Below are 14,113 nucleotides of genomic sequence, written 5' to 3'. Positions count from 1 at the left end.
AAAAATGAGACATTTCTTTGCGAACAGCTGCTACTATTGGCTGATACTGGTACTGCCATTCAATCCTCAGAGGAAGACGCTACAGAATTTAATATTAATCTTACGTCAGTCAGTACAGTATGTTATAATTCCTCCAGTCTGACATGGGTCTAAAGGTTTGTTTATAAGAGATCAAATAATTTCAATAGTATTACAAATTTCATTGATTTACGACAAAATTCAGAACTGTGAGATAATTAGTGGGGTTATGTAATAATCATCAAAAAAAAAATCCAAATCCTAATTTATATTTCAAAATTAGTTAAAACAAAACTCAGAAATGTAATGAATGAAAATGTAAAATGAATAGGCAACCAGCAATACATTTTTTAGATTTTATTACACAGTTTGTCTAAATATGAATTAATGCACAAATAACAGACTTTCGTCCATTATAACGCAGATTTTCTATAAAATGGACTTGGTTTGACACACAAATTACTCTTTGGTGTAAAGAAATTTGTAATTTTCTTGTTCAAAAGTGGCAAATTACAAATTTCTATGCAACAAAATGTAATTGAGTTTCAAATTAACTCCATTTTATAGAAAATCTGCGTTAGAATGGAGGAAAGTCTGTTATCTGTGCATTCATTCATAATTAGACGAACTGTGTAACAAAATCTATAAAAATGTATTACTGGTTGTCTGTTTGCTATAGAGCCCTTTTAAGAAAAGGAAGGAACAAAATTATAGAAATCATTTAGATGTAACTTAGTCTGCCAAATTAAAAATACCCAGTACAGCAGCTGTAATAATCAATTTCTTTTACAAATTTTACACTGATACGAGCTTCAGCTTAACAAAATTGTTTCACATTTTATTGTTCATCACAGAATAAATCAGAAAACCGTTTATAAAACCATTAATTTGATAGGCACAGTTCGGAGGAGACATTTTCAAATTTTAAAATGAATGCATGAAATACACAAAACAAAAACAAATCAAGCCACAATGCCACTCTAATCATTAGTTTGAATTTAATTAAAGCACAATGGGAAAAAATCACTTTTTTCTGTATTTTTCAAAAAAATATGGTTCTTTTTAAATTCATATATGCATTGCTGGGCCTTAGGAATATTATTACTCCGAGCTCTTTTTATGTGGTGCAAAAAGTGCAATAACTTCGGTATAATGTCCACATTCTTCACTACTGAACATAAAAGGTAAGTCGTAATAAAAATACCCAGTACAGCAGCTGTAAGAATTGATTTTTTTTATGCCTGGACACAGACACAACATTTTATCACTTATTCATGACATGAAATTTGTAAATTGTCACTCTAGCTATTATCTAGAAATGAAAATAGTTCTTTGTTGATAATTTTATCAACTAAAGATTTTATCGTGGTTTTAAAAGGACTTCGAGAAAACACAATCAACTTTTGTGTAAGTAGTTAGAGGATATAAAAAATAACTCACGTCTTTGAGATCATTTGGTGAAAACGACTGGGAAGGGAACACCTTCAGATTGGTGGGCGAAACGGGCTCGTCCTTGGTTTCCGGTAATGACCCGGTACCTTTGGTCGGTTTCCGTTTGACTTTCCGCTGGGCCGCCGAGATTATGGAGGAGAACAATGCGCCGTTCTTTTCTTTCTGATCCTTCAAAGCTGAAAACACATTAAAAAGCGTCGGTAACAACGAGACTTTCGTATAATCACCCTTTACCTTCATATTTGCTAATATTATGTAACAACAGAGCTTGATTATTCGCAGATTCGGACTCTTCGTAGCCATCTCGCAAGGCAAGCGGCACTGGCGCCATCTCCTCTTCGTCGTTTTCGGGAAAGAACCAATCAGCCTATGAGAAAGATTCCTAGTTTAACTCAAACGTTCGTCAAAGCTTATTATTGTAAACAAATTTTGTGTGTGCAGCCAAGAATTTTTTAAATACTTGTTATGATAAAAATAAGTGGTTTAATTGTTATTAAAATACAACACTTGTGCAATGACGACGAATTCCAATATTATTTTTACCTTTAATTGTTCTTTATTACCACAATACAGTTTTATAACTGTTTACAAATTAATTTTGCAATCAATTTTACTTTTTAAAGAGTGAAATTTGATAGATTACAATTATTTTAAAATCCCGGACTCCTTAATCGCTTCCAACACAAGGCCACACATCCAGTGCCATAAACAAGATATAGGCCGAGAGACACACGCCTACGAGTTGAATACAAAAATTTATATATTTGCAAAAAATTCTGGAAATTTTGGTAAAATCCGTATAATTTCCGAGAAAAAAAATTATTGAAGTTGTAGCATTTTGAACCTTTATATCGCTGAACTCTTGTAGTCTCCAGCGTCATTCGTGTCGTACGGTGTGAGCAATGCGCTCTCTCTCCTCATTGCTCCAAATTGTTAGTATTTATTTACGTATTTTCGATAGTGTTTACATTAGTTTTTAAAGTGTATGGCTTACGTGTATAGCAACTCGGAGTTGATGGATATTGTTTTTATTTATGGTGAAGCAAGACAACATTTGTGTCAGTTTGTAGAAACTGGGTATGACGGGCCCAAATATGTTTACACGTCAGTGGACAAGATTTTGAACAGTTGTTGTAACATCAGGCATGTCAAATTATTTTGTTAACTAGAACCACAAATTAATTTTATAAATTAATAATAATAATAATTTTATTTATTTCTTTCCTTGGGAGAGAAATTCTTTCAATTTTTTGTTCATTTTTTATTACACTTTGCCGCCGAGCCGGTCGCCGACAAGTTTCCAGTGCCGTGCAGAAGTGTATTTTTAAATCATTTTCGAACTGCCCTTTTTGATTTGTTTTAAAATTAAATAATAAATAATTAAATATAATATTGTATTTGTAAGAATCCCCTACTCATTCAAATTTTTTTTGGATAAGTTCTGAATCGCCCTGTATATTAGCTTTTTTTAATTATTTTTAATTAATTTAAATTTATTTTTTACAAATGAATACTTATGTATTTAATATTTTTTCTTAGTTGTTTTTCTGTTGTTTTTTTATTTATATTTATTCTACAGTCTTCAAAAAGTTTGGACCCCCCTCTATCTCAGAAAATACTGCTCAAACAAAAAAATGATTAGGACAAAATTTGCAGGGTTTTGAGTGAGCAATCCAACGGTGACCTTGATCACGACGTTGAAGGTCATTTAGAGGTCAAGTTGAAAATTTTAAATGGAACCATATACTTTTGACCCCGGAAATGGTAAAAACGGAAAATTTTACGTTCGAATGTGACCTTGACCATGACCTTGACTATGACTTCAAGGTCGTTTAGAGGTGAACCTGAACATTTTAAATGGAACCGTATATTTTTTACCCCGGAACGGATCTAACATATTGGACTAAAAATTTGATTTAAAAAGTTTTCAATTGACCTGCAAACGACCTCCAAGTAAGTCAAGGTCACCGTTTGATTGCTCACTTTTAACCCTAACATCTCGGTAATTTTTCTACTGATGAGAACCTTCGGAGACAGGTTGTTGGAAATACTGTGACCATTTCCGGTTCCATTTAAATTTTTAAGGTTGACCTCTGAATGACCTTGAAGGTCATGGTCAAGGTCATAATCGAACGTAAAATTTCTCGCTTTTACCATTTCCGTGGTCAAAATTATATGGTTCCATTTAAAATTTTCAATTTGACCTCTAAATGACCTTCAAGGTTATAGTCAAGGTCACCGTTGGATTGCTCGCTCAAAACCCTGCAAATTTTGTCCTAATCATTTTTTTGTTTGAGCAGTATTTTCTGAGATAGAGAGGGGGTTCCAAACTTTTTGAACACCCTGTATAATAAATCTAAACAGAAAAACAACTAAAAAAATATTAAATACATAAGTATTCCTTTTAAAAAAAGAAATTTAAATTAATTAAAAATAATTAAAAAAAGCAATATACAGGGTGGTTCAGAACTAATCCAAAAAAAATTTGAATGTACAGGGGATTCTTACAAATACAATTTTGTATTTAATTATTTATTACTGCAGTTTTATATTTTGTTGTGACTGAAGTTGGTTTATGTATTAGAATAAGTATATATTTTTTAAATTTTGATAATTTAAGTCAAACAATTCATGTTTTATTTTTATGTTTTTGTTATGTATTTAAAAATAAAATGTTTGTTTCTGAGTTTTTGTTATTTTTCGTTACACATTTAATTTAACAAGTAGGGGCGAAAAATTAAAAGTTTGCCGCATCCGGCGCGTCATCGTCTAGTGACGTCACTATCAGTGGTTTGACTAGTTCTTAACCACAAATGACACAAACTGGTGCGCGCTTTCAACTTAATACAATAATTGCTTTTCTTAATTGTCTTATTCATAACTTGAGTGCGATGTGTGTTGTTTTAATATTTCTCGGTGTTTCCGAAATTTAAATTAGGTTAAAAATTTGAGGTTAGGTAGAAAATATACTTAAGAGTTGATGTCTTAGTGCTGGACATATGTATTTTACATATTTATTTTATTTCAATGAATTTATATGTAAATAAATAAATATCCTTTCGTGTCAGTGGTTTACAGAATGACAACTGTCACCACTAATGTGACGTCACGCGCGGGGCACTGCGGCCTTATAATAAATGTAGTAATAGCCATACAAAAGTTAATTTGACTAATTGTTGAGGTACTTTTACGTGCAAATTGCTAAAAAATTTCAACTGTTACTCACATTACTTATAAGACTCTCTATAATCTTGCACTGGTTGTTCATATGGTTCACCATGTTCTCCATGTTTTCCCCCTCCGGCCTGACGATCGTTGGCCCGAAAACTATGGCCAAATTCTTGGCCTCCATCTTATTCACCTTACTGTTATCCGCTACCCTCTTCAGGTGCATGATGAGGTACTTCAGGGTGTGGTAGTTGTGTTTGGGCAAACTCCTGACAAGTCTCTTCAGCTCTTCCATCCTCAATTTGGGATCCTCGATCTTATCGGCTTTGATGAAGTTGGGATAAAGCTGATCCGTGACGAGGGACTCCGGCATTTTCCTGAAGTAGGACTTCAACAGGCTGCTGACTACGTGCAGGTCGTTCCATCTGGGATCCTCCAAGGGTACGTCGTCGTAGTTCTTGTTGATCTCTTCGGTCAGCGCAGTGATGGAAGCGTTATTCCCAGGCACACGATATATTCCCACAGTCTGAAGACCACGCTCTTCGATCACCTCGGTGCAAACCTCGACGAACCTCGGGACGTAGATGTTGGAGACGGACGGCAAACAGTCCTCTATGGGTATTCCGAATGTGGATCCCTCTGGGGCAGTGGGAGAGCTGGGGCTGTTAGCGCCTTGGTTGAACTTCCTGAACTGTTTTGCCATCCGGCCGCGCCATGTCTTTAGTTTTGGACTGGTGGTGGGATCTGGGACTTGGGAAGGCTTGCGGGTTTTGCTGACTGGCGATTGACCAGTCGGTGAGCGATTCCGGGAAGCTGTGGTCTTGGATTTGCTCAACTGCGGGGAGAGGTGACTGCCTTGGACCTGAATGGTCGTCGAGGCGGGAACCATTTGAGGCACAGCTTGCTGCTTGCTGTTTGCGGGGTCCTGCGGTAAGTGATTAATAAATCGAACTGAGGGAAACTGCAAAGGATTTTGGAAACATTGAAGTAATCGAATGACGGTTTTTATTATTAGTCCATCAAAAATATTGGACCGATTTGGATTCTAATTCATCTACAACAATGTCCAATGCAACAACAATATGTTTAAATCTTTTTGAATATCACTAAAAACTTGCAGTTTATTTATTTTTTTCTTTATTATTACGGCCAGATTTTTAATAAAGACATATTGCTATTAGGCACAAGAACAGGAGTTATTTCTTTTGGGGGTTGGCAACATTATTTAATGACTTCAATAGATATTTTTTGGTATGGAATAATGACTTCTGATTCATAGGAAATCTTTAGAATTAATCGTACCTTTAAATAAAGTAAAAATAATTGATTAACAGAATTGGGAAATGTAATTTGTAATAACACTAATAAAAGATATTGTCATCATGAAATATTAAATTTAAAGTTAAATAATCAATTATTCAAACAGATAACATAGATAGTACATTTCGGAAAAAATATTTGCGACAGAAATAACATCTACGATTAAGTAGATACTTCAAATATTAAAATCGTTTAATAAAGAAAATAGAAACTTGAATATGAAAGATAAAGAGAGTCGTTATTTAATAATCATTTAATGATTTTAACAATAGGAAAGGTAAAAAACTTAAGGATTATTAACATCCCGGAGTACAAATTAATGGAAAACAAAAAAAAAAACAAAACAAACATATATATATATATAAAAAAACAAGAGTTATCCCGAAATACAAATTAATGAAACGCAAAAAAACAGCAAAACAAATATGTAAAAACAATCACAAATAGTGAATAACAAAAACAATAATTTAAACTATGTACATTATGTTTAAAAGTAAAAAAGTGTCAAAATAAATAGATTATATGTTTGGAACAGAATACCAAATTGATTTCTGTTGTATTTATTTTATTATCTTACAGGTACATTTAAGTAAAGTGAAGATCGCCCATTCTTATTTTTTTTTGCTACAACCATTTGCCTTTAAGCGGTTTTAAAATGAAACGTTAAGGCTTTTTTATGACATCAATTGAAGACAAAATATCGAGTAATTCCACAGTTAAAAAAGACTGTCACTTACCAATTCGGCATCGGTGCTCTCGGCAACCTGCTCCTGCAACGTTTTGACCCAGTCGGCGAACTCCTCGGTGCTCTCGGCCTGCAGGAGGAACTCCGACCTGCAAGGCTTCACCGCGGACACCCTTAGAACGTTCTTCCTTTTGGTGTAGTCTTCCGCCACGCGCACGACGCTCGTCCTCATGTCCACGCCGCTCGCCAGAGAATGGTCCAGTGCATCCGAGGTGCCGATTGGGCTCTGAGAAGGAAACGTGTGGTGTGACTGGTTATCAAGATGGCGGTTATCTTATATTAGGCATACAAACAGATTATTCGAGTTATTTTAACATCGTAATCGTATTGTTTCAGTTTGAGGAGCGATTAAATCTGGAGATAAATACAATTCGACTTAGCGATAGGCAAATAGTGGGTACCGATTCTTGCAAATGATAGTGAAAACGGCGGATTTTGAAATAAACGATTTTGACTGCATTATTCTTTAATGTGAAGTGCTGGACTACTAAAAAAAATTGCATATGTACTTTGTAGTAGGTTTAGGAAAATACAAATTGTACTTAATTGTACTTACATGTGTATTTAAAACAAATTACAGTTGCTGCATTATGAAAATACACGGTTATATACACAGAATAAACATATGAATGATGCAGGTCACAAACTTTTAATTTAAGATAGCATAGCTCAATAAAAATAATAAATATTTTGACGAAATATTGACGATATACTAAACTGAGATCAAAGAAATTATATCGAAATATTAAATTATAATAGAAATGACGCGTGTAGATATAACACTATAAAGAACGCTAAATTTATTTCATTATCATAAAATTTTATCAACAGTTTCATAACTGTCGGCAAATGCCTAAAAATATACATAAATTACTTTAACTACTGTATTTTGATTGATAACATTCCAATTTGTCAATGTTATTCGATCGACGTCGATATTTACTATATTTATATTTTTTATCACGACCAGCTATAGTCCAGACGGTATTTGTTTCAAAGAGTCCATATTTGGGTGAATCGTATATCCACGGAGATTTTTGGCTTTTTGGCTTTCAAATATCACTAGAAATGAAAATTTTTCTATGCGCATAAAAAAAACCTGGACTTACTTTTTGGCGGCACAATATGTTAAAAAAATTCGAAAAATGTCATATTTTTCTTCCTATTTAATTATGTATCTTTTCAAGAGTTGATTTTAGGCGAAAATGGAAGAGGAAAAAAATGTTTGTAATTAAATTTTACAAAATATGACTAGTTACAAATCGAATGAATCATGGTTATTATTGTAAAAATCGAAAAAATCGCCAAAAATTGGGTTAAAAACATTATTTCTTAGGGAATTTGTTTGGGGTCTTAAAGTTGGGTATAGGACCTTCATACTTAGCTGAAGAAAAGTTCATGTCATGTAGAATCATCACACCGAATTTCATCAAAATCGGTTCTATAGATTTTGCATAATATTTTGCATTCCAGATTTTGAAAAAAAATTGAAAAATTTTCAAAATTTTGCACAGCAAATACCAAGGCCCTTAGATACTTGAAAATTTAATCACATATAGAAGGGCTCTCAAGCTTTCAAACGCTTTTTGAAAAATTCGAATCCGTCAATTAGAAGTGCTCTGGCGCTTGTTTAAACATTGGTCGAATTTTTGTACTACAATTTTGTATTTTTGTAATATAATGACCTAATTTCTCATTTGCTTTTGTTTTAAACAGTAAATAATATTTGAATTATACTTTAATCACAAAAGAAATGATGATTAAATTATTAATTAATTAATTAATTAATTATTATTTAATCATTAATTAATTAATTAATCATCATCATTAATTAATTAATTAATTAATTACGACATATTTTGAAAATAATTTTAGAATATTTAAATACATTTGTTTTTGATCCTTGATAAACAATATATAAGTTTATGCACTTACCTTTGATAGAACAAAAAAATAAACTTGATAATTAAAGGAAGTTTAAAGATACATAATTATCGGACTACTGAAAGACCAATAATTATTAACGATAGGCACTTGAAAATATGCTAAATGTTTTTTTTAAATCGCGACATCGATTTAAAAAAAAAATCAAAATCGTACCTCTAGAAGTCTAGAAGCTGAGATATTAAAAATTTTTTAAGCGCGTCGCGGTTTTGAACTCGCCGATTGACTTTCGAGCAGGCCGAAGCGGGCGCGCTCTCTGCTTCCCCCATCACCACCACCCGTACGATTTTATAGAATTTCTCGCTTGCATAAATAACTTTAAATTTGTTTTAAAGTAGGTTGCCAATGAAGAAAAGTATTGCAAACTTAGACCTGGTAAGAACTCGGAATACCGAAGGTATTTTTCGAAAAATTAGCCCGGATGTCCCAGTACATTTAGTGTAAATGACGGTTAACTTATGATCGGCTATAACTACGTAACTAATTGACCAACCGATCTGTTTTTTTTTTAAGAAGCGTCTTTCCAATAACTTTTAAAACCAGCTTTAAAAAATTGGATTTGATTGAATATTCACAAAGTTATTCTAATTGTTTATAAGTACAAAAATTCGACCAATGTCTAAACAAGCGCCAGAGCTCTCCTAATTGACGTATTCGAATTTTTCAAAAAGCGTTTGAAAGCTTGAGAGCCCTTCTATATGTGATTAAATTTTGAAGTATATAAGGGCCTTGGTTTTTGCTGTGCTAAATTTTGAAAATTTGCTAATTTTTTTCAAAATCTGGAATGCAAAATTATTATGCAAAATCTATTGAATCGACTTTGATGAAATTTGGTGTGATGATTCTACATAACATGAACTTTTCTTGAGCCAAGTATAAAGGTCCTATACCCAACTTAAAGACCCCAAAAAAATTCCCTAAAAATAATGTTTTTTAACCCAATTTTTGGCGATTTTTTCGATTTTTACAATAATAATCATGATTCATTCGATTTGTAACTAGTCATATTTTGTAAAATTTAATTACAAACATTTTTTTCCTCTTCCATTTTCGCCTAAAATCAACTCTTGAGAAGATACATAATAGGAAGAAAAACATGACATTCTTCGAATTTTTTAAACATATTGTGCTGCCATAAGTTAAGCCCACGTTTTTTTATGCGCATAGAAAAATTTTCATTCCCAGTGAAAGCCATAAAGCCAAAAATCTCCGTGGATATACGTTTCACCCAAACCAAAACATATACCGCCTAGTCTACTAGGCCTCGGTTGCCACACATCAAGATCCCAAATCCGTAGACATTGTCATTTAAATATACATAAATCCAGTAGAAATTGAAAAATGTTTATATTCAATTCACCGTTGACTTATCCAACATGCCTAAGGTACTCCCGATAATGTATATTTATTCAAAAATCAGGCATGCCTCAAGGTTTAATACTTGGCCCACTGTTTCTCATTCTCTTCATTAATTATATTGCGAATAATTTTAATGGACTTATTTCTGACTAGGTATGAAACGATCAGTTTTAAGAGAAAAATTACGTACTCTGTAATATGTTATTACGAAATTGTTAAGGACAATATTGGTGGCGTTACACTTACATTAATTAACGTGTTACTGGACTGAATGATCTAATAATTTTTCTTTTAACAGTTATTGAAAGATTTTTCGGTTTTCATAGTGAAGATCTTCTCTTTGTTTTTTGATTTTCTTCTTTTTTTTGTTTGTCAAAATTTATTCTTGTGCTGGTTTTTATTCATTGGTAATTGTCGGTGTGTGTTACAAATCACACTACAGGAATCTCGAAAACGGTGAGAGATTCAAACTAGCTTAAACGGGGGCAAAGTTGCGTAATCAGAGGACCAACATTATGCCTCTAAACAATCAAATCTAACATGATTAATTTCCGAAATATTTGAAAAAAAAACCGAAATTTTGGAAATCCGTTTTTGTTTCATTTCAGCCTTGTTGGAGGTGATATTTAAAAAAGAAGAACACTTTCTCATGGTCACTCTTTGCCCTCTATCGAATGGCATAATCAATCTTTATATGTAACTTTTCATCTCTCCTGGACTATCATCAACTTCACTTTTTTAAATACGGCCCTGGAAATTTGATTTCATTTTTTGCAAAATTCCAAAATTTAGTTTTTTTTTCGAATATTTCGAAAACTAATCATGTTAGCCGTGATTTTTTAGAGACATAATGTTGATCCTCTGATTATGCAACTTTGCCCCCATTTAAGCTACTATCTTATACTTCGTATCTCTTACCGTTTCCGAGATCCCAATAGTGAGAAGCGAATTTGTAACAGCCCGTATATTTTTAACATCTGTATGTGGTTTGTATGTTGTTATTTTTTATTACTATTTGACTATTTATGTTATTTTATTCTGTTGTTTATTCATTCTAACATAATTATCTCAATTAAATATAATTATCTATGAATTTTTAAATACCTACATTCGACAAAAAAATTTACAAATTTTTTTAGTGACTCCTCGTATCGTATCGAGAAAAAAAGAAGCATCTTGAAGCTTGAAGATTTTAGTTTTAAAATAATATAATATATAATATTTTAAATGGAATATTTGGAATGTCGAGAAAAAAAAAATGGATTTTTTCAAATTTTCAATTTTTTTTCCTTCGATATTTGATGAATATTTCACGCGAAATTATGAGAAAAATAACGAAAAAAATGTGTTTCATCTTAATCGTCAATTGATGTTTAAGGACCAAAAAATGTGCTCCTTTAAATTTTAAAAAAACTGACGAGTCAGGAAAGGAAAACGGTATGTATTGAGCTAAAAAAACATACAACTATTGTATCTGTATTGTTTTAGTATCTGACAGGTAAAATATGTTTTATTACTTCGTCTTGAACAAATGACCGTTCTAGAAAATGGCAATTGACTGAACGATCATATATTTACCAATAATGTTTATTTTTCAATTTACTTTTGAATGCATCTGACTATGTTATGAGTAATACTAATATTTACAGTTGCTATCTATGTTTGTGAGACATTTAAAGAAAATTTGGAAATGCAATTAATTTATTTAAAAAGTTTTTGGTTCTACTGATTAGTCCAACGTAAGGATCTCAGGACATCACATCACTTCAGTCCAAGTTTATTAAAGCTATTCTCAACACAAACTGAAATTTATAGTCGTGTCGCGTTATGGTATTCAAGGTAACTAATTGATAGTACTCGCGTTGACATATGAAGCCAAAATGATATACTGAAGTTACATTAGAATTCAAAATGAAATAACGATAGTGCTACAGATAGAATATCAATTATATTCCTATTTGGGTGTAGTTATCTAATAAGTATTGCCAATAATTTAATTATGACCAGAGGAAAACCAATACCAAAGTTTAACGGCAGACAATTTATTAAAATAAAATTCTTTTGGAATAATTTGTAAATAATAAGTTTCTATTTCTTTCGCCCACAATTTTCTGGGTGCATACATTCGACTGTATGAAACTGGTTATTAAATTATATTTTTTTTTTAGTATAACGCATTTGTAAAAAAAATACTTGTCAAACAGATGTTGCTATTTAAAAACCTCTAAATTTTGAAAGCGTCAAGGATAGCTAATGGCAGATAAATCATGAGTATGGGCTATTTTAAACATATCTGAATAATGATTTTTTTTTTGTATAGAAATTATTATCTATTGTGAAATAATCTGAAGAAAATACAATGAATATTAAAGTCATAAGATTGTTAAATCCAAATTGAGATTTAAAATTGACTTTCTACATTTATAACAATTCCAAACAAATGAAATACAATTTATAATAATTAAAGCCTAAGGTGCATTCAGAATACGCTTTTAACGTCTACATTGCGAAATAAACGATTTATTATTTAAAAAATTGCAATTATAAGCTTTCATACTGCAGAGATCGATATCTTCGAGCGTTCTACAATGAATTTCACTTTTGGTAATTTCGGCTCACACCATTAAGGATGAAAGTAACCGATTCAATAATGTTCTAATTACCTATCTTTGAAATTTGAACAAATTAAATTAGTTCTCACTGGTTATCTCCTAACACCATGCTCACTATTAAAATAATCCTTTAATTCAATCGTAATATTCGCTAAGCTACCTTCTACTCTATAACCATGAATATAAATAAATTTATTTGGTAATTCCATTTCTAACATATAAGTACCTTAAAGATGATAAAGATTACTAAAATAAGAATTTAGCACAATGTTGACTTTAGACATGCAAAATGATCACAAATTTTTCCTTAAGAATTTTCTAAAAGCTAGAGAATTCCCTTAATAATGTTTTATAGTTTGAGCAATATATTTATTTGAAATTTAATCATGCATTTAAAAAATATTTTGAGTTTTCGCGGGTTCTACTTGTATTTGTATAAAAAATATAACCCGGAAACAACTTGTATCGTATTTACGGCATTGGAGATAACATAAAAATAATAATCTGTGTTGGTCGCCATATCAACTGCGGTTTCCTAAAAGTATATCTAATGTACCCGAATATTCAGTTATGAAATACATAATTATATAAAAAAAATGATGAGGTTAGATTAAATAAAAAGTTAAATTAGAAATATTTTGTTGTAAGGGTCAACGCGCTTTGTTTACAATTTTTTTTAGTGCAGGTACGGCGAGAGGTACGATTTTATTTATCGTACAGAAACGAGTTATTCTTTTTCATCGACGTCTAACAAATCCATAGAAAATTCGGTAATCACAAACAAATATACGTTTTTTTTATAAAGTACTACATTTTTAGGTTAGGTCAGGTATTAAATTTTTAGGTTAAACTCTTACAGGATCTAATTAAAAGGCATTTTATATATAAATTGCACTGACATAATTCTTATGTAACCTGTATTACTGATAAAATTTTATTATTTTTTCTTTAAATTTTCGATTTGTCAGTGATTTCAAGTTGATATATCCTGATGTTGACTTTTATTTGTGGCATAGTGTTCGTTTTTTTCTTTATTTATTGCTTTTTTTGCTAGCTGTCAAGACATTTAAAAGATTTATGAAATAAACTGTTGTGTCTTTTCTGAAAATAGATTTGCCCAATCAAAAACCTCGCGCAAAAAGCAGACAAATACAAAATCTTCACATCACTATACAGGGTGTTTGTAAATATGTGCGAAATATTTTAGGGGGTGGTTGCTGAAGTTATTTTGTGAAAAAAGTTCATATAAACGTAGGTCAAAATATGCTTCGTTTCCAAGATACATAGTGTATAAATTTAAATTTTTTATTTATTTTTATTAATTAATTTAAAGTTTTAAGGATATTGACTCGAAATGTGATGGCTGTATTTTATTTAAAAATATTGACAGCAACCTGCTAGATAATGTTTCAATAGAAATTAAAAATACACAACTTGCAATAAAATATGTTTTATTTTATCCTCAAAAACGGTGCATCCTACGAAAAAAATTGAA

General features: G+C 31.5%; 1 protein-coding gene across 10 annotated transcripts in view; it reads right to left on the bottom strand.

Moving 5' to 3' along the window:
* Nucleotides 1–14,113, bottom strand: part of LOC108914086 (rho GTPase-activating protein 21) — a 311,849-nt gene that overhangs the window by 11,616 nt on the left and 286,120 nt on the right. For 9 of the 10 annotated variants that reach the window (XM_018719795.1, XM_018719831.1, XM_018719825.1 and 6 more), the window contains 4 exons: nucleotides 6,696–6,929; nucleotides 4,697–5,599; nucleotides 1,705–1,837; nucleotides 1,459–1,646 (listed from right to left, as the gene is read on the bottom strand). In XM_018719795.1, coding sequence (XP_018575311.1) covers nucleotides 1,459–1,646; nucleotides 1,705–1,837; nucleotides 4,697–5,599; nucleotides 6,696–6,929 — 1,458 coding nt within the window. The remainder of the gene's footprint in view (nucleotides 1–1,458; nucleotides 1,647–1,704; nucleotides 1,838–4,696; nucleotides 5,600–6,695; nucleotides 6,930–14,113) is intronic. The other variant, XM_018719803.1, reaches the window with a different exon arrangement.

The sequence above is a fragment of the Anoplophora glabripennis genome, unplaced genomic scaffold, assembly GCF_000390285.2.
Source record: "Anoplophora glabripennis isolate ALB-LARVAE unplaced genomic scaffold, Agla_2.0 scaffold16, whole genome shotgun sequence".
Classification (NCBI taxonomy): Eukaryota; Metazoa; Arthropoda; class Insecta; order Coleoptera; family Cerambycidae; genus Anoplophora; species Anoplophora glabripennis.
The sequence above is the reverse complement of the archived record's forward strand: the minus strand, read 5'-3'. Positions and strand labels throughout refer to the sequence as shown.